This window comes from Lissotriton vulgaris, chromosome 5 (assembly GCF_964263255.1).
Source record: "Lissotriton vulgaris chromosome 5, aLisVul1.2, whole genome shotgun sequence".
NCBI classification, from domain to species: Eukaryota; Metazoa; Chordata; class Amphibia; order Caudata; family Salamandridae; genus Lissotriton; species Lissotriton vulgaris.
In genome coordinates this window covers 1,282,265,223-1,282,291,309 of record NC_141693.1, presented here as the reverse complement: position 1 = coordinate 1,282,291,309, position 26,087 = coordinate 1,282,265,223, and the positions used below count along the sequence as shown (strand labels likewise).

The window sequence follows — 26,087 nt, the reverse complement described above, 5'->3', positions numbered from 1 at the left end:
AGATTCATGCACAATCTATGCAAGATAGACTTTGGACCTAGCCTTACGAATTGGAAAAACGTAGTTTAGTAAAAGTAGGCAAAGGATGCTGGGAATGTAATGCAAAATTTAAAAAACTGCATAAGGACCAGTCTTAATATCCTCCACTGTTAGGGTGACCTTTTAGAGTGTTCTAAAGATGTGGTGGATTTACTATGTTGAACTGTGCTCCTTTGTGTTGTGGTTATAATTTGGTGCACTATTCAGTGTGGTCAATATAATGTGACGTTGTTATGATCTGCTTCAGCTGATGTTTTTGCCTCTTTCTTTGTAGATTTATCCCCCATGGATGGAATCAACGGCTGTTCCCAGAAGGAAGAAGTTACTCTTCGGTTAGTCGTTCGACTGCCTCTCCAGCACATCATTAAGGGTGTAAGTGCCAGTACTTTTCCCTCTCCGACCTCAGTCCCTGCAGAGCCAGCCTTTGCTTAGACCGCTCCCTTGGCAAAACCAAATGCTGCGCTCTTTCTCAATCCTCTTCAAAAATCTGTGATAACTTTGGAGGTTAAGACTAGGCAAGGACGGTTAAGGTGCACCTGAAGAAGAAAACCAAACCAAATAAGGACACTAGTACCTTTAGCCATCCTAAAAAGCATTTAAGCATTCTTTTCTTGGGAGCTAGGTCGAAGGTGGAATATGGCAGGCAGCTCCTGTGCCCCTCTGAAGGTTTCACCCTGGGTGTGGGCCCAGCTCGCCTATGCTAAAGGCACCTGGTAATTTTCAACTCGCTTCTTCTGCACTTATGTTCTCAATTTTTAGTTGTGAAAATGTCTTTGTGCGGCAAGCAAGATTCCTTTTTTGCTGACGACGATTGGTCTTCGATGTGCATTGTTCAGGTTGTGTTCCCTGGGGAAGGATGCCTTGTTCAGGATTGATGGTAGCAGTGTAGAACTGCCGTGATATGATTTGGAGCCATCACCATGAGTCAAACATTGTTGATCATGAGCACAGATATGAATTTTACTGCAACCTTCTAATTCACATCATATATTTATTCGCTGTAAATACTGACTGTAACATCACCGATCTGTGGTTGCAAACCTGACAGAATAGCATGGAGAAAAGGCAAGGAAAGCATAAATGCGTGCTTCCTTGTGTTTTTAAATTTTTTTTTATTCAAATAAGTCTTACTTTTTATCTTAGCTGGTTTAAAAGATATTTTTAGGTGGCTGGTGTGGAGGTATGGTACTGGTGCAAGAGCGTGTACCGAAGATTGTTTTGTAGTAATTAAATCCGACTTAAAGCTAAGTTTAAAGCGGTGTGTCTTGTTCAGTACCACAGTTGTAGAGGTGTAGTGTGGCAATCCTCTCTGCGTCTAGTCCAGTGGTTCCCGAGCTTGTCTAAGCCTGCACCCCTAGGACATTTTTTATTAATGTTCACACCTACAAAGTCTTGCTGGATTCCTATGATGCATACAGTACATTCTTTCCCTCTTTGTCGCATCCCCTGTAATTCCCTGAGGGTGCGGGCACCCCGGGTTGGGAACCCATGGGCTAGTTGGTGTCATGTTATAAAGCTCGTGGTGTAAAGTATGAATGGGTTATTCCCGGAAACTCGTTTATACTTTAAGCTAAAGTTGTTGGAATGCAGTGGTGCAGGTCGGTCGCAGAGCTGCTGAAGAGAGGTCTGTTTTCTAGGTGATTGATGTTGCGCGAGGGAAAGCCGGACTCCGTCTTCCTCACAGTGTGTACTCTTCTCTTTTACAGGATCTGAAGCAGCAGGAGTTCTTTCTGGGTTGCGTGAAAGTCAGTTTGAAAGCAGAGTGGAAGATGCTGGATGACGCAATCTGCCAAGTCTTCCAGGTAGGTACACAATTATTTTAACTTTTAATGAACTCGCTCCCGTTCTGTGGTCTTAGTTTTGTTCCGCATAGCTCTTTTTGTTGCCCTCATATCTGTTCTGGCAGTCCCCCTTTTCTACAGGTCTACATCTTTCTTATATTCTCACCTCCATCTTCTGTGACTCCCCTTGTCTTTTCTTCTCCCTTGCTACCCCAGTTCTACTTGTGTGGCTTCTCTCACCGCTTCCATATTTCTCTGATTTCTTGTGGCTCTCGCCTTTCAGAATGCACGCTAACAGTGACACCTAGTGACTTTTCATATAAAAGTTCCTTAGAAAGATGGACTTTTTTCTGACTACAAGATGAAAAGTGCAAGTATTTGCAGATAACTTCAATCATTTTCTCTCTCCTCAGGAATATGTAGCAAAGATGGACCCGGCCTCCACACTGGGTCTGACCAGCGAGTCACTTTATTCATACAGCATCAGCCACGTCAAGAGGGTGCTGGATGGGGAGACACCAGAGATGCTACCCTGCAGGACCCTGAGGGGAGCAAGCACCATCGCACTTGTCCTCAAAGGTAAGTCTTACTTAGCCACTCTTCCTGAGAGGAGCGGCATGCAGTACAAACGGGTTCTGGTACGTTTAGTCGCTTCTTAGATAACCAAGCATTGTGCATCACATCAGATACTCCCAGTTGTCATATTTTAGCTTTAGGGAGGAGATTAGAGCTTTTAAAAAGCACCTCAAAGACCGCGTTTCACCTTTAGGGCGGATTGGTTGCAAAATATGATATCCTAATCCTAAGAAATTTGCAAACTGCCATTCTACCTGTAGTTCATAACATTGACCACTAGATGCCTCTGTTGCATCAAATATACATGCCTTTAAAAATCTATAAGGGTATATGTGATCCCTCCAAGTGGACTCATTTCTCCAGGGAAGCAGAACAATGGTAATGAAAATTTGTTACTAAGCTAAATGGGATTTCCTATAAACATAGGCTCTCTTTTTAAGTGTGAATCTTTTTTTGCAAAGCCCATCCGATAAATAAGTACAACGTATTGAGCCTTTCCCCCAGCACGATTCTGACCAGTATCAATCACCACCAATCCGTCAAAAGTGCTCTGATCTCCACCTTCTCCAAGGAGCTTGGTAGCTTGATCAGTAAGTTTGGCAGGCGGTGTTGCGGTGACATCAGATTTTCCGACAATGAGGCTGGCATTAATTGTTTAAATAGATTACACGACAAACCGGGTGCATGAGAGGGGCCGAAGGGGCAGTGGAAAGGAATAGGAATGCAGATTGGTAAGGGTACTAACAGAGAAAACACAATATTTTGAGAGTGTGTGTGTTTGTGTAGATGTAAAAATTCCTGCTAAAATCCGACTGCCATCTCAATACCCGACTGAAAGCACCTGCAGCCAACTACTTATCAGAAAAAAAACATTTATTAGGAGGGGGCTGTAACACCCAACCCCCTCCCACCAACCCCAGAAGCTAAGCTCCGGCCTAGGAAACAACCCATAGGTCTACGAGAACCACAAAAAGCCCCATCTTTTTCTCACTTGGATTTCATGTGGCTTCGCCAACAGCTCCCCTCCCACACTCCTATCGTTCTTGGATTTCAGCTGTAGGTTTGTGGTTGGTGCCCACGAGATGTGTATACATCTTATACAGCACACATTAATCATGAAAGGTAACTTTGCCTCCTGCATAATCTGCAGATAGCACCGAGGTGGGGCCGACATCGCCAGTCACCTATATGCAGTGGTGGCTGGTGAGATTTGAAAGTGGTGAGGAGTAAAGTTTCCGCGTATGATCACAAGCACAAACAATTAAAGGAGGGGTGGGTGGATCTACCCCGAATAAAAAAAAAAAGGAGTGGGCAAATCGTGCATTTTCAAGCAAATTTGAGAAGCAAGAAGCTACATACAATTTCATGTCTTCCTCTTCCACACATGCATTGAGGTGTCAGTGACGTAAATAAATTAATGTATAAAAAATGAGCAATACTTCAACCTAGGACGGAAGGGGGTCCTCCTGTCACAAATGTATCAGGACACACACGAACCTACAGAAATAGCAACTTCTCTTATATATAGCGCCCAGAAACGATGTGTGCTACATAAAACCAAAATGTAATGCTTCTTTTTGAAACCACCGTTTTTTGACCGCAGGTGTATACCGATGCCCTCGATGCGCCCGGCAAGCTTTAAAAACAGTAACACTATAGGGCCTTACTTCAGTGCCTTCCTGTTGCTGCACTTTAGTTACCAACCCCGTGCCTAGGAGGCCCATGCTGTTTGTAAACCTCCCTCCTCCCCGCATGCTCTTTTGTGAAGTCCCTCCACCCTCCTGCTAGTCTCACACATGCCTGAGCTGACCCTACCATACCGCTCTTGAGTTGTTTTTTTGCAGTTTTAATTAATAGCACAAACTCGACCCGAAGGTATCAGGGCGCTTTACTTACATGAGTTGAGCACCAGTTTTATTACAGACTGACTAACTGAAGTGGTACTATTAAAATTGCCCCCAGCAATTAACATTCAGAGCTCACTTCTATGTGAGGTGAACGGACCATGCTGTCTGGAGAGGACACACAGAGCCCAAACAAGCACTTGCAAAAATACACTCCAATGATTAAATACATTACTGAAAACGGAGCATCGTCCACCGTGGAAAATGAGGCTCACTGAAGAAATGCATCCATTATAGGCTTAATGTCATAGTGTGTACCCAGAGAGCCTGGGTTCAAATCACGGCTTTCTCGCTCGACCCAAATGCTTTGCTATGCCTCAATTTAATGATGAAATCTGAGAACACGTTAGAGCAAGTCAATTCAGGTAACAACAATATTGGCACATGAACATGACACAATGACGTCTCTTGGTCCACTCAACCTTAATTTTAACAGATGTTCATGCAATCTAAGCTACCAAAGTGAAAGTGAAACACCAGCCTTACAGCTGGCCTGGCATGAATCGATTGAAGATTAAGACTTTGAGCAAGGAGCAAGCCTTCTGCATATGTGCACATGCCGGCGGGCATTAAATTGGTTTGAGTCAGTGAGATGGAACGGGCATGAGTACAGTTGTTGCAACGCTGCGTCAAGGTCAGTGTCGGAGACTGGCTGCTACCAACTTTCATTCAGTTTTACATTTTATCCACGACCACGAGACTCTGGTGACGGACAGCCCCCAGGTCTCACTCATCATGCTCAGCCCCCCAAACACCCCCGTCTCACCCTCATCATGCAATTCTCCCACACAGTTTAAAAGTAAAACTCCCTCTGGTTGCTGCCTTCATGGTGTGTGATGAAAGCGTGCGCCTGCATCTTCTGATTCCCAGTGCTGCTGTGCAGAGTGTCTAGGCAGGCAGCTCGCAGGCGTGCAGGCTAGTTTGTAAGACTGTATGAGCCGTTAGTATCACCCCAAAGAAAACTCCACCCCCTATAATAGCGGCTCTGAAGGTTCGGTTCCCCTGGCATTTGCTCTGCTGGCCGTACACCTGCTGCAGCGCTCTGTCACAGTCACTACTTGGTTCCGGTTTGACTCTGTGTTTTTTTTTTTTGTTCAATGTTCTAAGCACCGTACTTGAAAATTAATCGCTTATAAGAACGGCAGGTCAAGACCGAAACCCCAGTGTCATATGGTCCGAAGAAAACAACCAGACAGACTCTCTGGAAATCTAAATCAGCCCTGGGCTCATTTTGAAACCAGCCCCGGGATACAGGAGGCCACCACCAGAATCGAACCAAGGTGGCATGGCTGCGCATGGCACCTCACCGGGCTCTGAAAGCAGAAACCTACTTCGGAAGCGCCAGAGTGGTGAAACGGCCAGCCGACCATGGGGCACGCGCAAAGCTGTTCTGTAGATGCCTTTAGGGGGAGAAGTAAGATGAGAAATTGAGGTCCGGCATCACAAACCAGACTGCAAAAGGCATGCCACCTGTGTAAAGGAATGTGATATATATATATGGTGCGCATGCATGAGTTCAGAGAGAGGAGCTATAGACTGAACTCTGACACTTTGTGTGATCTGCAACAACGCACTCATCTAATGCCTGACCAACCCGCCTGTGTTTTTGAAGTTATGAGTCCCCTGCGCACCCTGTGAATGTGACAAAGCAGCGTCCACCTACCTGGGCAGGCCTGGGTCTAGTCGTAGCAGTGGTCCCTGGCCCGCATGCACGCCTCCTCACAGAAACGGGTGCCGTAGACCCGGTCCAGCCTCCAGCCTCCAGCCCTTGGTGGCATACAGGCAGTCGTGGCTCGTGGGGGGGTTTATTAAATTACATTTTAAAAATAGTAACTGAGGTCCTGAGCAGGTTCGTGCCGCCCCGGGTCTGTTGGTGCCTACATCCCCTCTCAGCCAATGGCTCACGCCCATTAGGAGACCGAAGGGCTCCTAATGGGCATGTGCAAACAAGTCAAAACACAAGTGCGCATGACTGGGCACAGGCAAAAAATTCGACCCCGTCCCCACACATGAGCACTTGTGTTGTGCTGCTGCCTGTTGCCCCCCACTGGTCTGACAATCATGTCCGTCAACATGACACCAGACCGCCCACCCCCTTCAGACTCTGAAGGGGTGGGCGGTCCGACGTCATGCTGACTGACATGATTGTCAGTTCTCCCTCAGCGTCTTTTAACTTAAGTAAACTGATTCAGGTTACTTAAGTTCAAAGACGCCGAGGGATCTACGGGAGGGGGGCTACACCCCCACGCCCCAATGGACGCACCGTGCCTGCCTATATGTATACAAATCCCTTTAATTGTGGTGTGACAAAGTCAGCAGGAGAAATCCACGCACCTTCTGAATTCTGTTACATTCATTTATTAATGGGTCTGGCCGCTCAAGTCATTACCATGCAGTCAATGTGCAAAGCTCTGTGGAAATGCTCTGCCACAAGATTGGATTTTTGGTGAAAAGATCAACGTATACAACAAATGGCTGATGCTTTACATGTGACTGTAGAAAAGCCAGTGCCAGCAAAGATGTAAAAACTGGTACTTTTTACTGAACCCAGAATATCCTAAGTCTAAAATAAATAATTGCAAACACAAGAAATAGTACCACTTGGAAATGCTGACAATATATCTTTCAATTAAATTTAATGTAATGTAAAAAATATATAATAAATGGGACTTCAATGACTCTCGTAAAACTGCATTTCGAAATATATATTCAATTCAACAGACAATATTTCAGTTTACAAAAGAAGTCTGTAAATTGCGCATAACAATGAGGACTACTCGCAACAACAAGAATTTGCTTCTGATTAAATTTAACAGGAATGGCATTTTTACTATAAAAATAGCTTTACCTTATACTGACATTGTACATGTGGGGCTAACTCTCACCCCTCAGAATTGACCATTTAAAATGATGACTCTGTGATAAGTTGATAAAAGCAGAAAAAAAACCTTCCATTCTGTATACGAGCTTCAAGAGTTTTATATAGCGCGAACATGACCTGAATCGGGTATCGGAGCGCTTTACATAGCACCAGTTGCATTACATGAGGGCACATTCATTTTTTTTTTTTTTGTTTGTTAGGCACCGGGAGATTAAGTGATTTGCCCAGAATCACAGGATGTTCAGCGTCATTGTCGAGACTCGAACCCAGTTCCCCACATTAGAGGTCGACCGCCCTAGCCATTAGGCCAACTCCTCGAACACCAAATCCATATAAAAATAGAAAGCACACATTCGAACGATGCTGATTCCAATTCACATTACATTTCTATTACACATTTCATCTTTCTATTCATTTTTTCACCCTAATGTCTTTTTTTTCTCTCCCCAATTCTTAAATCACTGTTTTGTTACTTCTTTGGAAAGTACAGTACGTTTTTGACTGCAGTGAAAAGCAGCTGCACTGGCTTTCTTAGCAGTACATCTTTGTAATTTATAGTATTCTTGTGTTCATCCTCAAATCTGTAATGCGTGAAGGTGGCGAATCTGCATCCCAGGGCCGGTTTTAGAGTTCTAAAGAGAGGAATCTCTCAAGATTTTGCATCCGTGAGCGGCAATCTTGGAGTTCTGTCTCCCATGTCACCCAGACCTATGTGTGAACGTAGTGGCACCATTCCTGTGATCCCCCTTGTCTTCAAGAACAGACAGGACATATTCTTGTGCCTCTCCCCAGGCCTAGGCAGTGGTTTAGTTTCCCTTTCATTCTCTGGAGCTTGCCAAAGATACCCATCTTGCACATCAGCAGAAAAGACTGATAGATCCTATAGTTCATAGTGGCTAAGACACTATATTATCTTGTTCAAGCTCTCCTTTTTAATCTGCTTCGGTATTTTAGTTTCCACTATATCAAATAAAATTATTTTCATACTATAAAATTTCTCATCAGGACCTTGGGGTTTGCCTCTTCAAACACATTTCTGTCCAGCGGTAGCTCCTCCGCTAATACGGAGGAGCGTCGCCCCACTGCTCTGTGGGCAGTGTAAAAAGGGTAACGAAATTGATAACTAATTTTATTATCATTTTCATTTTCCTTCCTGTTTTGGTGAGGGGCAGGCATTTGAGGCTGGGCTGTGCAGTGCAGGGGAAGGAGTGTTCAGCACAATCCCGAAGTGTGCATGACTGCTTGGCCGGCCCAACAATCCTGCACACTTTGCATCATCCCCGCCAGGCTCATTACACAGCCTGGTGGGGAATATGCCCGGCCTCCAACCCCTGTCTGATTGCTGAACCACGGCACTCAGCGTTGTGATTGGACAGGCGATTCTGGGAAGCTGTGTGCTACCGGTTTCTGCCAGAAGACTACGGAGGAGAGCCAGCGGCACCCAGGTAAGTTTTTTTTTTTTTTTTTTTTTTTTTTTTTATTGAACTCCTTCCCTACCCTCCCCGCCACCCTCCGCTTAACCACAGGCAATCAGTAGCAGCCGCTACTTTTTCTGTCTACCCCGCAAAAATAGGAACTTTACATTTGAGAGGGCAAGGGGAGAAGAAAGAAAACATAAAGGGATCTAATGCCAGACAGTGCAGAGAAGATGAGTTTTTCTGCCATATCACTGCTTTGCATCGCGTGAACATTTTGGTGTCACTGTAGAGTAACTTACTCCTCAGAATCTGAGTTAGTGTTATTCTGAAACATCTGATGTTGCATATCCCATCTTTCACAGCAGTTTGGGTGGAGAGGCTGGCTTGTTTTTTATAAAATTCCAAGTATCTGTTTTTTCTCTTGATATGTGCCTAAAGTCGTAGGTGTTTACTCCATTTGTTTTTTCGTGTGTAATGAGGTATTGTCATGGCCACTGTGTCACTTTGGATCCATATTAGTGCAATAGGTCCAGGGGGATTCAAAGGCATGGACTTCCATTTAGCTGATTAAATGCTGAATAAATGACCAATTGTTGCTTCCACTTGCTATAGGCTTGAAGGAGAAGTGTGTTGATAGCCTGGTCTTTGAAACCCTGATCCCCAAGCCCATGATGCAGCATTACATCAGCCTCCTTCTCAAGCACCGACGTCTGATCCTCTCGGGACCCAGTGGAACGGGCAAAACTTACCTGACAAACCGTCTTTCCGAGTACCTGGTGGAAAGGTCGGGGCGTGAGGTCTCTGAGGGCATCCTGGTGACCTTCAACATGCATCAGCAGTCGTGCAAGGTAACCGATGTTTGTAGTGTCACCAGACTGGGAAGGGGGCATGGAGACAAAAAATTACTTTTATTTCTATTCTGTGATTCATTTAGAGTTTTGGCAATATATTTTAATAGATGTAAGAGTTTACTCGATTCTGCTTAGGGGCTAGACACAAAGCAAAGATAAATAGTTGTGGCTGATAAATTCTTAGCCATAAGAGTAAGCACAAGCAATTTTTAGTGCACATGGCAAACAGAGGGCCTTCTTGGTTCCATTTAGCAGACCTCAGTAAAGACCACTTGCAGTCAGAGTTTACTTGTAGATATGAGACTTCTGAATGGCAGGGTCTACAGAGTTTGTTCCAAGTACAAATGCTTCAAATGCAGGGGTGGGCTCACTTTCCTGTGGTGTTTCTTCTCTTCTAAAGATATGTCTGAGGTACAAATTCTGGACTGCGAGACTATATGCCACACTTTTTAGCAGAGCGTGCCCACAAATTTTAAATACATTCTTCGTTTTTAGAGCTTAGTGTATCCCTTTGTAAGCGTTCCTATTTTATTCCTCCAGGACCTACAGCTGTATCTCTCCAACCTAGCTAACCAGATTGACCGAGATACTGGAATCGGAGATGTGCCATTGGTTATTCTTCTAGATGACATCAGTGAACCAGGATCCATTAGTGAATTGGTGAATGGTGCCCTAACCTGCAAGTACCATAAATGGTAAGGATGACTAATGTGCCTCCATAACCCAGGAGACAAAGCATGGTTTGTTCAGAGTGTTGACTGTCCAACTAATGTCCGCTGTAGAACTGTGTGAACCCAGGGCTTATCCCTGTATTCAGTCAGATATCAATTTTTCCTAATGTTGGTTGGCTCCTTGAGGAGAACATGTGTCTACTTTGTTTTACGTTGTGCATCATATTGCAAGGGCGAGGTATCCAAGAGATATATCCAGTGGTGTTTAGAATGTTCTGCTCCTTCAAATGTATTTTCCCTTCGCATTGGGAGTTAATTTTCCCTTTTGTCATTGCAACTGTTGGTGCTCTGCTGTTCTCAGACCACCAGTGTCTAATGCCAGTAGTAAATAAATGTTTGTATCATGTGTGGCTGTAAATGTACATGCTTTGCATACTCCTGCCATCTAGTGTTAGTCTCGAACATTGCAAGTTGTTTTTCTTCGAAGAAGCTTAAAGTCTCATTGTGTGACTTCTGTCTTTGTCCACCTACTCCGCATTTAAATTTAGTTTTTTTCTGCCATCAGGTTTAGACATGCTTAGCTCCTAAACCAATGGGAGTGCTCTCTGCAACTTTAGTCCCTGCTACAGTAACCCTGGTAGCCTGAATGGGGAAGGGGATCCATATGATTAGCCCACTAGTGAACGGGATAGAGATGACCTATGAGATGACTATGCCAAACCCCACCTTTTTTCCTGAATACCAAGACCTGAAGCCATACCCTATTAAACCCTCCCTGCTGGATGATAGTATGGAATACCATGCCATCATACAGAAATTGGTTTGAAACCATAAAGTCACCATGCACGTCGAAGAAAGTATGGATGACTTATCGTTGTAGACCCTTTCCTAGATGGAACTGTTCCTACAAATGCTTTAGGGCAGAGGTCTTCAAACTGGGGGCGGGTGCCCCTAGGGGGGGTCTTAATTGATCCCAGGGGGCGCGCCAGGCTGTGAGCAAGAAAAGCATCATGCTAAGAAAAGTGCTTTGTATCAAGTGGAAACCAATACGATCAGTAAGCCTCTCTAATGGCCCATCACTAACACCTTTTGTCATTTAAATACTGGCTGGGAGTAAATGTCACAAGAGAAAGGACTCCAAATATTCCTTAAACCTTCCCTATCCCACCATTGCTAATAATGAACTGTGGATACTTTTACACTTTAGTAAGGCCTGGTTGACCAGGATAAAAAAAGTTTGAAGACTATTGTTTTAGGTATGCTGAAGTTCAGCCCTGATAACTTTAAGGACCCAGTCAGGGCCAAAGTTGTCACACGATTTGTTGAAATATGAAGCTTCACCTAATGACCCACGTTATATTACCGGCTAGATACCCTAAGTCTCTCTGATAGTCCACACTGCCAGAAATGGTGCTTCAGCCCATATATCACAGGTAACGCCGCAGACAAGGAAAGCAAATGCATAGAGGTTGCTGTAGACAAGTAGCAGAAGGTGCTACTACACAGTGGCTTATTTCAGATTTAGATGCCTTTTTTTATCTTAACACAACAGGTGTTACATTGGGAGGAGAAAGAGGCACTCCTACTGCTACATCTGGGGTGAGGAGGAAGTTTCTAGGGGAAAATCATCTCCAATGCAAATACATGTTATGCCATAGAAGCATCAAACATTGCCTCCCTTCCTTGACATTAACACTAGTGTCCTCCTTCATACACCCACTTGGCTTCGAGGATCAAGATTTAAACCGGTGGTCCAATAATACTTTTGCATGTGCTGGAGAACATCTTTTTAAAGCCTATGATGAGATGTTGGAGAAAAGTAAAAAAAGATTCTGAGATCAAGAAAGTTGTACAGCTTGTCAAACTTTTTGTCACTCAGGAATACCCAAAATGCTCAACTTCTGCCTGCAGGTATTCACACACACATGGTATGGCCAATGCACCATGGATGAACTGGTCTGAGATATGTGCCTACAATTTTCCACCTCCCACACATTTAATAGATTCTAGTGAAACAAACCTGGCCAGACAGCCTTGGTACTCAATGCGTTTAGAAATATCCATTGGTCCCCACAAGAAACTTTTGATCAGGACAGACCTTCTTATTCAACACTAAGGCACCCATACCCAAACAGATCCATTTTGCGATTTAGCATCTAAGGTCTTTGAGTTCTTATAGGTACACTTCTCAGAGGAGTGTATGGCAGTCTTGAGAAAAGCACATGTACATGCTGCACAGCAAAGTGGAAACATTTATTCACTACTGCATCTCAAGGGTACTGGATCCCTTCAGAGTTAGGGTACAGCCATGGTTCTCATGTGCTCATGACGAGCTGAGCTCGTCACAAGCACGCCCATTTTAATGGAACGCTCAGCCCAGCAGGGGAATTAGCCCCGCGTGTTAGCGTTCCAACGGTCATGACGAGCTGAGGTTGTCATGAGCATGGGAGAGGTTAAGGACCCTCTTTAGTACCCCTGCCTTAGGTACCAGGAGTGCCATTTTCTAGGGGTTTATAGGGGTGACAAAGTTTCTGCCAATTGGGTTACAATTAGACTTGTACCTGTTTAGGGGAACGAGCGTTGGCACTGAGGTCTGGTTAGTAGGCCTCCGTGCATTGTCAGTGTTGAAAACTATCATCTACTATTAAAAAATGGGGCATAAAGTGGGCGGACATCTGCAACAAAATTCCAGTTTCATACATCCTTTCACTGTTGTGTGCAGAAAAGAATCTGAAGGTGGTGTAATTTCCCATGCACATTGTGGACTGAGGTAGGAGTCTCATAGTATCCCTGACATGAAGCTTGTTTGAAGAAAAGCAGCGTGTAATGTCTGAAATTAGATGTCAGGAGTATGCAAAGCATGTGAATCTTCAGCACCGCACAGTACAGACATATGCTTACAGATGCAAATAACATTTACTTTCCAATTGCTTGTGAACCAGCTTTGTGACAGTATAGTAAAAGAAAATCTGGAGCGTTTCAGTTGGCATGTGCTGCTGGAAAGATGTTTGATAAGAGATGAGTTCTCAATCCCCTTCCTACTCTAATCAGAGGCACTGGCCTTTTGGTAACTTTGGCTCCTTCAATTATCTAGATGCCAGTCTTTTCCTGAAGGTTATCAGACTGAATTTACAGGTTTGAGGTTTCGGTCCATGAGAGCATGAGATTAAAATCCAAGGCGTCTAGGTTATACTCTTTTTCTGTATAATTAAATAGAACATTGTTGATAAATTGTTCTCCTCTTAATCTGCTGGTAGGAATAAATGCAGTTAGTTGATGCCTTCCATGCACAATTTTCCATACTCATTCAGAAATGCATTAAAACAAACGTTTTTGTGTTTTATTTCAGCCCTTACATCATCGGAACCACCAATCAACCTGTCAAAATGACGCCTAATCATAGTCTTCATCTCAGCTTCAGGTACATTGCTTTGTGGAATTGAGATGATCTTACTCAGACGTTCAGTTCAAATGAAATAATCTGCCTTATTATGCATCCCTTTCCTGGAGACCCTATGGGTGGGCTGTGCGTTACTCAGCCCTGCTCTATTGCAACATTCTGTAGACACTCAGAATCTTCTCTAATCAAATCTTTTTTTCCTTTTTCTGGGCATATCTGTGCCAAATATGTTTAGTGTTGCAAAGGCAGATTTTATTGTATAACATTGGTGAATCCTTTGTGGGCTAGTGACTTACTACTGCTTCACTGTTAATAATGGCTCGGTGAGACCAATCTAGAGATGTCATCAAAATGACCCTAGTTTATTGATCATCTATAAACTCTGGTGAAAATATTAAGATTCGTCCAGATATGCACACAAACTAAAGCACTCAAATTTCTTTGCAATATTGAACAATTTTAGATGAATTCTACAAGGATAGAAAATCAAACACATCTCTACATTTTAATTTGCAAACCAATGGCATTGAGTAGCATTTCAGAGAACCGAGATGTCTATTAATGAACCTCAAATGGACTATTATAATTTTTTGGGCAATCAAGACATTTTCAGCCTCAAATTTTCGATCCATATGTTTTGCATCGGCCTTATATCTTTCTGACTGTGGTCAATATTTCTTAATTACTGTAAACTTTTATGTCCCACCTGCTAGGTGAATGCAATTGCGACCGATCCAACAATCACCAGTGTGCATGCAATTCTCATTTTAAATGTGTACATTAAAACTTTAAGTTGAGAGTTTAAACTCCCTCTTTAATGGTTCATAAGTATTTAATCCATTCAAGTAGAAAAATCCCTCATGTGTTCCACAAATTTTATAACCAAAGATCAAAATCAATCTACGCTTGTGCCGCATCTTAGTCTACCACTCCACAGTGTCCGATTATACCCAAAGATGGCCATTTGTCTGAATCTTCCACCAAATCTGCAAACGTGGTATAGCGGCAGATAGTACCTGAAAAGCTGAAGTGTGAGTGTTAACCAATACATACATGCACTCTTTAACTCTTCCCTATCCCACTTTTATAGGAACTCTGTGAAACGCACATGAAACCATCCTCTAATAGTACAGGCAAGTGCTACGGAAGCCTGTGCTATTTTCCTGTGAATGTGACACATAATGAGATTATAGAATAATTAGTTGCAGACAGTTGGGAATAATGATGAATAATAAATTAAATTGACACCCTAACTAGTTGGCATGAAAGAATAATGTTCAGACTGCTGCAAAGTCTCCTTGAGGGTTTCAATAAAAGAACAGGGGTTCTGCGTTGTCTATAATGAGAGCACATAATATGAAATTAATCTAGACCATGACATATGGTGCTCCAGTTTAATTGCTCTACACCAAAATATCCCAAGATGTACTGTAAGCTCTTCACTGCCCACCTGAAACACATGTAAAGATGATTACAGTATATTTTTTCCAGTTCCCTGCATTAGCTCCTATTTTCTGCAGGCATTGGTTTTTTTAAAGTCCAGATCTAATTATTGAATCAGTGTAGTCTCTCTCCCGTGACCCTCCTCTGGTCTCCGGATTGTTCTCCTCTGCCCCAGCTCCTCGTGAACGATGAGGCTGCGACTTTGCTACGGACTGCTTTTCTCCCCCTGGACCTGCTGGCTATGCCAGCCCTCTTCCGGAACTGTCGGACTTGGACCTTCTTGCTCCCCGCCATTTTCTCCGTATGACTTGCCTCTTCTTCTAACGTTCTCTTCCATCATTTTAGTGATCTCTCACTGTCCTTTCGACTTTCCGATTGTCTCTCCTGTTGCCTCTGACACACTCCTCACTGTCTTTTTCACCACTTTCTGCTTCCATCTCTCGTTTATCTCACGTGCTTGCCTTCTCTGTGACTCTTAGAGTATATCCAGTCCTTCCCTTCCCTATGTATATAGAGATAGCTCTAATCACTAGTATATGCTGTAGAACGTTGTGCTCTCCACCATTCCTATGTGACTCTTAGAGTATATCCAGTAATATCCCTTCCCTATGTATATAGAGATAACTCTAGCGACTAGTCTCCCATGTGATTGTTAGAGTATATCCAGGTGTACCCCCTCCCTATGTTGATAGAGATATTACTAGTATAGGCCTAGAGTATATCCATTTGTATTCCTTTTTGTTACACTTGTAATCCCTGGTCCGTATGCTTTTAACTGGTTCTTTTGTAATGCAAAAATTTGCAATCATTTTACGCATGTAACCGTCAGTCCTTATGTTTTCCACTGGATCCTATGTAAAGCGCTCTGACACCTTCGGGTAAAGTTCGTTATCTCACGTGCCTGCCCTCTTTGTGACTCTTAGAGTATGTATCATATGCCAACTGCCTGAGATCTACAATGAGCAAATCCCTACTAGCTTTACTCTGAACATTCGTAATAAACAGGGGCAGCTGAAATTCCAGGAGCCTAGTCCCGACAGCTCGACGACTTCGGAGGGCTGGAAGAGGTCCCCCGCTACACGGCGGAGGAGGGCACTGGACATCGAATGCTGTCTCATACTTTGCGACCTATTGTTCCACTACACCTCCCCGCCCGAACTCTCTCACTCAACCTTTCAGTACTGTTATTAATTGCACATCACAGGGACAGCTGAAATTCCAGGAGCCTAGTCCCGACAGCTCGACGACTTCGGAGGGCTGGAAGAGGTCCCCCGCTACACGGCGGAGGAGGGCACTGGACATCGAATGCTGTCTCATACTATGTGACCTATTGTTCCACCTGTCTGTCTATGCTCCCCCAGGTACTTCTCTTGTAAAGCGCTCTGATATCCGCAAGGATCTTGTCCGCGCTATATAAAACTTTCTAAATAAATAAAATAAATAAAATTCTTATTCTGCACTACTTCTATTGCATCCATGTGGTGTAAGGCACATCTGTGTGATTTCACTACAAGAACACTGAAATTTAAATAGAATACAGATTCAAAATGCCTGTTTTTATTCTACAAGAAGATATACATGTTCTTGAAATAGAGAGTGCATATGTTCCAGATGTATCACTGTTCCATGTGCACTATTATGAACTGTGGTTGGAGCCAGCACTACATGCATGTTCATCTTTGATATATTACAACAAATAGGATCCTAGGTTAGACTATCTGGATCAAACGTATTATGTTGAATGTATAAAACTGACTAGTATAAAGTTAATTACTCATCCTTTTACATTTGCAGATAATTTTAAATATGCATTTATTTGGTAGATATGTAAATAATAGGATTAGAAGCCATTTTTTTAACAGCATTAAAAATATTTATTAAGTTCTCAGAGCATTAATTAAATCCAACTGTGTATTATGAGATGTTTTCAAACAAGCAGTTGCACAGTATTTCGCATCTAATTAATAACATAATAATTGAATGCTAATTATCAAACTGTTCATTACAATAAATAAATAATCCTCGGATTTGGTAATTGATAGACCCAAGCTGCATGCCGATAGTTATATCTGTCTTGCGTATAACATTATCATAGTAGCAACTCTTTTCAAAAGCCGTGCTGGAATGGAAAGTTGATTTTGCTGTTGCTGAATGTATGTTTCGTCCTACCCTCAACAGACGCAAGTGGGATGCTTTGACTAATAGACGGTCTGTATCCACAACCCCTCTTATAGTATGGCAGTTCCTTCAAGGCTTTTTAGTATTGTAGAGTTATGAAAGCCTCCAGTTGAAGTAAAGACGCTCCTCTGTATCTATACAAATCAAGAAGGCCCCCCAATTAAGCCTTCAATGTCAAATTCGTTCCATTGCAGAATGCTATTGAGTACTGAAATGAACTTCTGCAACCTACCTTTCGAACATCAGTTTGAGGCCATTTATAAAATGTTGCGTTCCCAGACCATAGTCCTATAGCCAGGCTCTGCCCATCTCTTACACTGCTGACAGACAAAAGCTGTATGCAGGGAACTACAGAGTAAGGCAATGAAGGAGATGCCGAGATTTTGATCTGACCCATTACTGAGTCTTTATCAGACTGATGAGTTAATCTTGCATTTGTTTAAAAAAAATGGATTACGATTAGTAGCTTGGCTCAAGCAGCTACGCTTTTTTCAGGGAAATTTCATGTGGTGTATGAGCACCAACTAGCCACTCAAGAATGCAGTTAAGCTATAAAGCACTTAAAGGTCTAAATTTTCACTTTTAATTTTAGTTAAAAAGACACAAATTTACTGAAACAAGTCATGCCTCAGAAGAACAGTGTTTAAAAAAAAAAATCAAAGAATCAGAATTGGGCACATAATCGTTCAAAATTACTCGGGGTTCAAGTTCAAATCGAATGTGCAGCTTTAATCAAATGAACATTTTGACCCATGCTATCTTGCATATAAAAATTACATTGATTTTACAGCGATCCAACTTGTTCACTCAGTATGCTCCTCAAAGTAGTCAAATGGGTTGGGTAATGTGATGGCAATCTTGAACAAAGATTGGGAGCAGTTTAGCATTTTTATAAAGTTCAACATTGCAAGCAAAGTGTTAGTGTGATTTAGAGACCAACAATATCAAGAATCAAGTAATCTTTTTTTTTTTTTTACAAAGAACCAACAATAACTATCACAATAAGCGATTAAAATATTGTGTTCAATAAAGAAACATTAGTGCATTAGTCCAGAGTAATCGGAAATTAAACTACAGTTCGATGCAATAAATAGTAAAGTGAAGACTAAAATAACTAAGAGGACATCAAAGAGATGAAGTAAAGAACTAGATTGATAAATAAATCAAACACATAAAGAGTAGCAGAAACGTAGATCATAATTGCCACCATAGGGTTGGAGTGATGAGCAAAGATATCTGGGTGTTAGTGACCTAGAACTTTAAAGGTATTTCAAGCCAGTTTGAATGTTATTCTGAATTGAAGGTGTGGCCTATGGAGCTCTTTTAGGAGAGGAACATTATGGTCACGTTTGGATTCCAAAAATCAGCCTTGCAGCTGAATGCAGAAAAGAGCTATAGTTGTAGTTAAAGATGAATACACAATAGGTTGTCTTAGACATTGTCAGCCCAGGATAAGACCAAGGCCTGCAGTACAGTAGCAAGTCCTTTGATGGTGGAACAAGTTTAATCTTTTCCAAGGAGTAAATAGTAGTTCGAGGAGACGTTAATGTGTGTTCATTTTAAAGAAAATTGTGAGGTAAAGCTCAAACTAGAAGTGACCAGATTTGACTTTATTAGCCGGTATAGAAGAGAAGCTGCATATGTGAATTCAGAGGATTAATCTTTGTTAAATTAATTGTTTTTCTACCTTCTGTGAATGAGTTCATTTTTTGGGATTGACTGTGAGGAATTATGAGAATGGTAATTTGTGCAGATTACCAGGGCATTCTATTTAGAGTACAAATGTATTGCAATGCAGATAATTTTGGTTAAACCTCTGTGTCATGTGTGCATATAGCAATAGTAACCCCAGCCTCCACCATAAAGATTCTCATTGGCTCCAGTTACAGATTGAACAACATAGGCACAAGAAGCGAACACTAAAGAACAAGGAATTATGCAGATGGCAGGGATAAAATCAGCAGAGCCATTGACCAGCCTATCCTGCTTTTTGTGAGTGGATAGGTTGGAGTAAAACAACCTGAGAAACTCTCTTGAAACACTGTGGGACTTAGGGAATGTGATGTGTCTATGATAAAAATTGATATGAACTACCTTTTATAGATGGAAAAAAGATACAGAGGCAGACATCATTAGTATTCAACATAGTCTGTGACAGCGGTTTTGGCTCTAAAGCTTTTCTGAAAGCCTCCCTGTTCTGATGCTACTAAAATGTATTTGTCAAAGTGTGAGAAAGTGCCATCTTTCTTGCCTTGGTATGCCCCCATTTTTTTCTGAACTGCTGATGTGCTTTGACTGAGTGTGCCCTGGGTTCCTGCCAACCAGGTACCCAGGGCCTGTGGTCCTTCCCTAAAACTGTGCTGAAACTAAAAACCCAATTGGCATCTCTGGCCACCTGTCTGCCCCTAGTAAATGGTACCCTAGGTACCCAGGGCATGGTGACCAGAGAAGACCCCTGAGGGCTGCAGCACTTATTGTGTCACCCTCAGGGGCCCTGTACCCTGGCACACACACCCTTCCTATGCAGGCTGAGTGCCTAAGTACAGAATTAAACCAAGAGTCTACATGGCACACATCTCTGCGTGCCATGCCCACAGAACCCACTGCCCTAGCATACTTCAGTCACCCCTCTAGCTGGGTGCCCTATGCCAGAGTTGTGGGCACAGGTGCATGAACCCTGTGCCCCTACAGTACCCAGGGCCATTCCTGGGCACTGTGTGCAGTGATGCCATTAAGAGTATATGGTGCTGGCAGGTTGTCATTACGAACTCCACAGGACCATATTGGCTACACTGAAGACTGACAAGTTTGGTACCAAACTTCTCAGCACATTAAACCCGAACTGATGCCACTGTGGGATTTAATGTAAAATGTACCGGAGGGCATCTTAGAGATGCCCTCTGAAATCCTAATCTACAATCCACGTCTGGGCTGAGTGGCTGCTGAGGCTGCCACACATCAGACATGTTGCTGGACCCCTCGGTGGAGAGTCCCCGCTCTCCTGGGCCTACAACAATGCACGTCCTGGGTGAGGTGCTAGGTCTCTCCCCCCAGGATGGGCAGGGGGAAACCTCGAAGACATGCCGCCTCTGTGATCTTCTCCAGACCATTTGCTGTATCCAGCAACTGGCCCCGACCAGTTCTAACCCCCACTCTGGCGGGAAAAACTACGTCAGGAAGGGGTGTGTGCCAGCCTGTGCCAACCCCACCCCTCAGGTGGGGGAGACGAGGTGAGGCACGACCCGGGGCTCTGGCCATCTTGTAGATGGGGAGCCCTGCCCAATCCCAGTTAGGCTCCTGCCCCCCTCCCACAGGAGAGGAGCAGACTAGGGGGTGTACTCACCCCCGGACAGGGACCCATTGGTCCCTGTCCTTGCCCTACCTGTAACACCCCTAAATTCAGTATTTAGGGGCTCCCTGAGCCTTCCTTCCTCCCTCAGATCCCGATACGAAAAGAAGAAAGAAGATCAAGAAGATCAAGAAGAAGGCCCGCCATGCAGCTGCTAATAACATGACGACTACAGCCGACTTGGCCCCAGCCCCACCGGTCTGTCGATCCGGGAACCTGCTCCTACTTAATCCCAGCGACTCTTGCGGACAGCAACCTTGGGACACCCGGAGGACCTGCCTGCCTTGACCCTCTTGAAGACTGGGACTCCCATCAGCAGAGGCTCTGCTGCAACAATCCACCTGGTGCCAACCAGGAAGCTCCGGACCAGCCCACTCTGCACCCGCTGAGCCCGGGCCGGGCCCAACTGAACCAAGACCACGAGGACGTTCCCCTGGCGACTGGGACCCGAAGTCCAGTGCCCAAAGACCCTCCTCGACGAACCAGCCAACGCCTGTAGAGTCAGAACCAGGGGCCACCCCAACCGCGACCAGCCGAGGGTAAGCTTTTCCGACACCCAAAACACCCCTGCATCCGGCGCCCTACAGCCCTCCTTTGGGGTACCTACCTGTGCTCCAAGATCTCAACTTACCTCTCGAAGTGCTGGTCACCCCTGAAGAGTCTCCGTCCCTGAGCCTGCAGCCTTTGTTTCTCCTTTTGACCTTTCCCATTGGATAACACTGAGCGCCCGATGGCTCAAGATCACCCTGCACACAGCTGCCCGAGTGCCGCTGGCTGTGCCACCTTTGTCATATCCTACTTCCCCCCCCCCCTTGCCCTGAGCAAGTGACCAGGAGCCCAGCTCTCACAGCCGCGTGGCCTGCTAGCCAGCAGCCACCAACCGAAGGCCCCCTTCCCCTCATTGGATATCAGTGGGCCTACCTACCTCCCTACCTCTGCACCCGGCTGCCCCTGTGCCGCTGAGGGTGTACTAACTGTAGTTACCTGACCCTGGGGGACCCCTGAGTCTATGCCCAGAGCCTTAACTTCACCAACCAAGTACTCACATGGAAACCGGTAACTCACTTACCTGCCATTGGATAACATTGACCAATTTTGACTCGAACATTTTTCAAGTGTGAAGTTTTGAAAACTGAAAATATTCATATAAAATCAGCCAAAGTCTGAATTCCGAAGTACTCACCTGTGATCAGGGGAGAAGCCAGTACTGTACCTTTCAGCCCAGTACTGAACCGCAAAAGTAATCCCAACCGGGTTTACTAGTAATCTGTATTTTCTCCATAGGAACCCATTGTCTGCTTTTCTATGAAATTTCTTCTAAGTGTCTACTTTTGAAAACTTGAGATATTCTTTAAAAATCCTACGAAATACTGAAATGCAATTACCAACCTGTTCTAAGTTAAGACCCCAGTGCTGGCTCTAGGAGACTAGTGCTGGATTACAAAAGTAACACGATCGTACTTTACCTGCATTCTGAATTTTCTCCCATTGAATAACATTGTCAGATTTTCATTGAAAAGTTTCTAAGTGTGAACTTTTAGAACAGCTTTATATTCATGAAAGTTCACTACAGTAACTAAAACGTTTTTGCTAATCTGGTTTCAGTTTAGACCCCAGGACTGAATCTATGATCTAGTCCTGGACCTACCAAAGTAATCTGCATAGTAATCAACTGTACTTAAATGTAGAAAATCCATTGAGCTCAATGCTATAGTGTGTTTTAGGATTGTGTTGCTTACCACCGATACTGTATTCACTGTGTGCACAAACTTTATTGCTCCTTTGCAAAGTAATTACATGAGAGTACTCCTAACAAGAAAAGTATATTTTTATAACTGTTGGTTCTAAAAATAAAACCACTAGATCTGTGGGTATAAAAACAATTGACCTGGAGCTCAGTCCTTGAGTGTGTGAAAACTTTTGCTGATTGAGTGTGTACAACAAATGCTTTACACTGTCCTCTGGTACTGCCTTACTGCTCGACCAAGCTGCCACTTTGGAGAGTAAGGTCAGTTCTGACTTTAGCCTCTGTTCTACCTCTGGGGTTTGTGGACTCTATACACACTGTACTTCATTCTAGTCCAGTATATATAGAGCCACTGTCTCACACAAAGCCTTTGACAAACATGGCAAATTGGTTACTGGTTATTTGGTAGTTTTCAGTGTCATTCTGCTTTTTGTGGATTAGTTTGTCCAGTTTTAAGAGAATCCAAGAGGATAGCCTCTTCTAGTGACGCCTTCATAAGTTGGCATCAATATTCATGCAAGAGTTGAACGTTCTTTTTAATCACGGCTGCCATGATGTTGAGACTACTTTATCTTAAGAGCTTTCTTGATATTGAATCGTTTCCCACTGTTAGTTTAGTGAACCTATCTCAACAAATGTTTGTATTTGAAAGTAGAGGGACTTCCTGGGGAGCAGTGTCTGATGTGCGAGTAGAATTCCTGAGACGTGTACTTAGTTAATAAACAAGGTGGTATTTGCATTTGCAACAGGAGTGGGCGTTTGAGCTGTTCTGGTGCCTTTTTTAATGTTAGGTTTAACAAAATGGTACTGTTTATTAGGCAAACATCAGTGAGTTGTTGATTTTGGGTTGAAGATTTTTGACTTTAGAACAGATAATATCATCCTTCCAGCTCTTTAAAACTGCCTATATGGCTCGATGTAATCTGGGAGTTTAGTTGAAAGTTCATGGTCTCCTTTCTGTATGGCCTCTTTTCTCTTGAAGACTAAGTCATCAGAAAACCAACTGTTGGTGGTAATGCTTGCTGTGCAGCTTTCCTATAATTGAGATGCATTCATGTCCCAGTATAGAACTGTTTTGTAGTAGATGATGCCTTTCAGCGCTTGAGCTATTTCATTACTTAGCTGGTGACATATCTGCAGAATCTTTTTGGAACAGTGTTTTGTGGAGTGTGTGAGCAGAGGGGCCAGCTGCGCAGCAATATCCAGGTGGATAATGAAATGGTCAAACCAACATCGCTTTAATCTGATATTAGATGTAATATTTTGTCTTTGATTTGAGTGAGGAAAGGAGAGGCTTGTTTAAAATCATATCGGAATAAAAGCTACTAGTGGGCAATAATGTGTGCACACTATAGTTTATGTCAGCTGAAGCTGAAGTCTCTAAAAATAAATGTCATTATGAACAGTTTTTTTAACATCGGTTAGAGAAGGAATAAAGTTTATATAGAATCTTAGATAATGTTAAATGATGTGTAGGCATAAGGTTATGTTGGTGGATGTGTTCTATGCCACTTTCAAGGATTTGAAGGATGGAACATGAGGGGATATGGCTTTTTTAACTTTACAGGCGAGGTTGTTTTGATAGGATATTGGTACTTCACCGTGGGTGCCCTTTTCCCCGCCAGTTCAGAATATATCCTATCCAGATTGAAGGGTTTAGGATTGCGGAAGTTTCTTTTTTGGACCCAGCAGGTGTGTGGTACTTCAGTGATTATCTGATGTTAAGAGATAACTGAGCTATTAAACATGCAGATGTCATAGTAAAAAGAGAGAGTGATGCAGCATAGAGAGGGTGAGCTCCTGGAGAGGAGTGTGTGTGTGTGAGTGAGGTATGTGGCAGAAAGGGCAACATTTACGCGTAGATGTGACAATTTCAATGCCAATCTCAATCCTCCTACTTGGCATAACACTCACTAGTTGCCCAGTCTAAAGCTAGAAGTGTCTGTAATAAGATGTAACACCAGGGAGGCGGAGATGAACAGAGTTGAAACATGCTAGGCAGCTGTATGAGGGTGAGTGAGAGGGGTTAAAACAAGGATGCTGGCAACCTGGTCCCAGATGATGTGCTGGATTCTCCCACCAAGTACAAATACCTCTAGTGGCTAGATGAGCATTTGGCAGACTTGGTTTGGATGCTGACTTGACATGGAGAGTCTATGCTGCTCAAAATGCACATCTTAAAGGAAAAGTAAAAACACACTGTTCAAGGTGCATCTTTAGATACACTACACCAGTTGCATCTTTAGATACACTACACCAGTTGCATCTTTAGATACACTACACCAAGACATGTTACACCATCCTTCTGAGCAGTTCCTTCTAGTCACAGGATTTTCTCAGAACTCCGACTCATCAAGGAAAGTTCCTCCTAGACAGAGCAGCACCTACCAGTAGTCAACACGTCTGTTTGATGGAACCTAGGCTTCTTGGCGCTCATGCATTAAGAAAGCCTGCCTTACTCTAAATAGGACAGGCCTGGCTTGGCTTACACCCTAGCTTGGAATGGGGAGCAGAAGTGTTTATGCAGTTCAAAAATGAAATGCAGACATTAAAAACCAAACTGAAAAATCTGCCGATCTAGTTGCTAATTTTTTCGCGGTTAACCAGTGCCCTGGCAGACCGCAATTTGTCTGTGCATGGAAGTCCTTTTTTTAGATCGTGCCTGTGACAACACATGCGCTCTCACTTGCGAAGGGTATTGTTTACAATGGAGGCTGCCCATTTCTTACCATTTTTCATCTTCATTGTCACTTTAGCTTGCTGCCTCCTAATTGGGCAACATGTGCCAAGCGTCCCTTTCCTTCCCTTTTTGTGTAACATGGACCAAGCGCAGACTACTTAATTAGTGTCCGTCCGCTGCTCGCCCTGTGATTGAGGTACTGTTTCTTCTCCCCATCCGCTTCCCCATTTTGCATGGTGCTTTTTCCCTTTCCCACCCACGTATTCTTAGTGTTGCTACCCACTGTCCTGCACAGCCCTCACGTTGCTTTCCCCCGCCTGTTGCTGATTGCTACAACCCGCACCTCCCTCATGTAGTGCTTTTAATAAAAACATATTGCACAGCAGTGCGGGCTGCTGTGCAATATGGTTTTAAAGAGATGGTAAGAGGTGGTCAACGCTGGCCTTGTCCACTTTCTGTTATCGACTTTAAACCATGTTGCACAGCAACTTGTGCTTCTGTGCCACTTCCAGCCCCCCCCCCGCACCCCCCAAAAAACAACAAGCATTCACAAAGCTAATAGATCTTGCATTGCTGAGCCCTAATGGCGTTGCTAGTGCTTGTTTTTAGTTGCAGACCGGTTCACAGTGGCTCAAACAAGGTGTTTCACAAGGTAAACTAGTGTTTGCAGCATGAGCTGCTGTAAGTAACATGCTTTGCACACTCCTGCCATCTACTGTTGAGGTCAGACATTGCAAGTTCTTTTTACTAATAGGTTTCAGTTTTAAGGTGATTTGTAATCTCTTTCTAGAACCTACAACACACCAGAACAATGACTCCACCGTAGATTGTTTTTTCAGCATTTGTATATAAACGTGCCTTTTCGGAAAGGTAAATTAGTTTATTATTGGTAGTGATAAGTTAGCCAGTCCTAATAAACTTTCGAACATCCAACGCCATATAATGGAAAAAATTATGCACGTTCTGTTTAGTGAAGGCCCTGTGGCATCAAATCTAGAGTTCCAAACACCTCCAAAAAGATGGAGAAATCTTGTTATACCAATCCAGATTTAACTCTGCCTGTCAGTTCTATCTACTTAAGCCCAATGAGCAATGCATGAAATCACTCCCCTTAGGCAACACTTGGTCTAGGCCTCTCAAAGGCTTTTTTTGAAGCTGTAATTCCCATA

General features: G+C 43.5%; 1 protein-coding gene across 11 annotated transcripts in view; it reads left to right on the top strand.

Moving 5' to 3' along the window:
- The window catches only part of NAV1 (neuron navigator 1), a 1,017,084-nt gene that overhangs the window by 959,999 nt on the left and 30,998 nt on the right, over window positions 1-26,087 (top strand). For all 11 annotated transcript variants that reach the window (XM_086923143.1, XM_086923142.1, XM_086923140.1 and 8 more), the window contains 6 exons: window positions 314-411; window positions 1,746-1,841; window positions 2,234-2,399; window positions 9,212-9,447; window positions 9,991-10,145; window positions 13,471-13,542. In XM_086923143.1, the coding sequence (XP_086779269.1) occupies window positions 314-411; window positions 1,746-1,841; window positions 2,234-2,399; window positions 9,212-9,447; window positions 9,991-10,145; window positions 13,471-13,542 (823 nt within the window). The remainder of the gene's footprint in view (window positions 1-313; window positions 412-1,745; window positions 1,842-2,233; window positions 2,400-9,211; window positions 9,448-9,990; window positions 10,146-13,470; window positions 13,543-26,087) is intronic.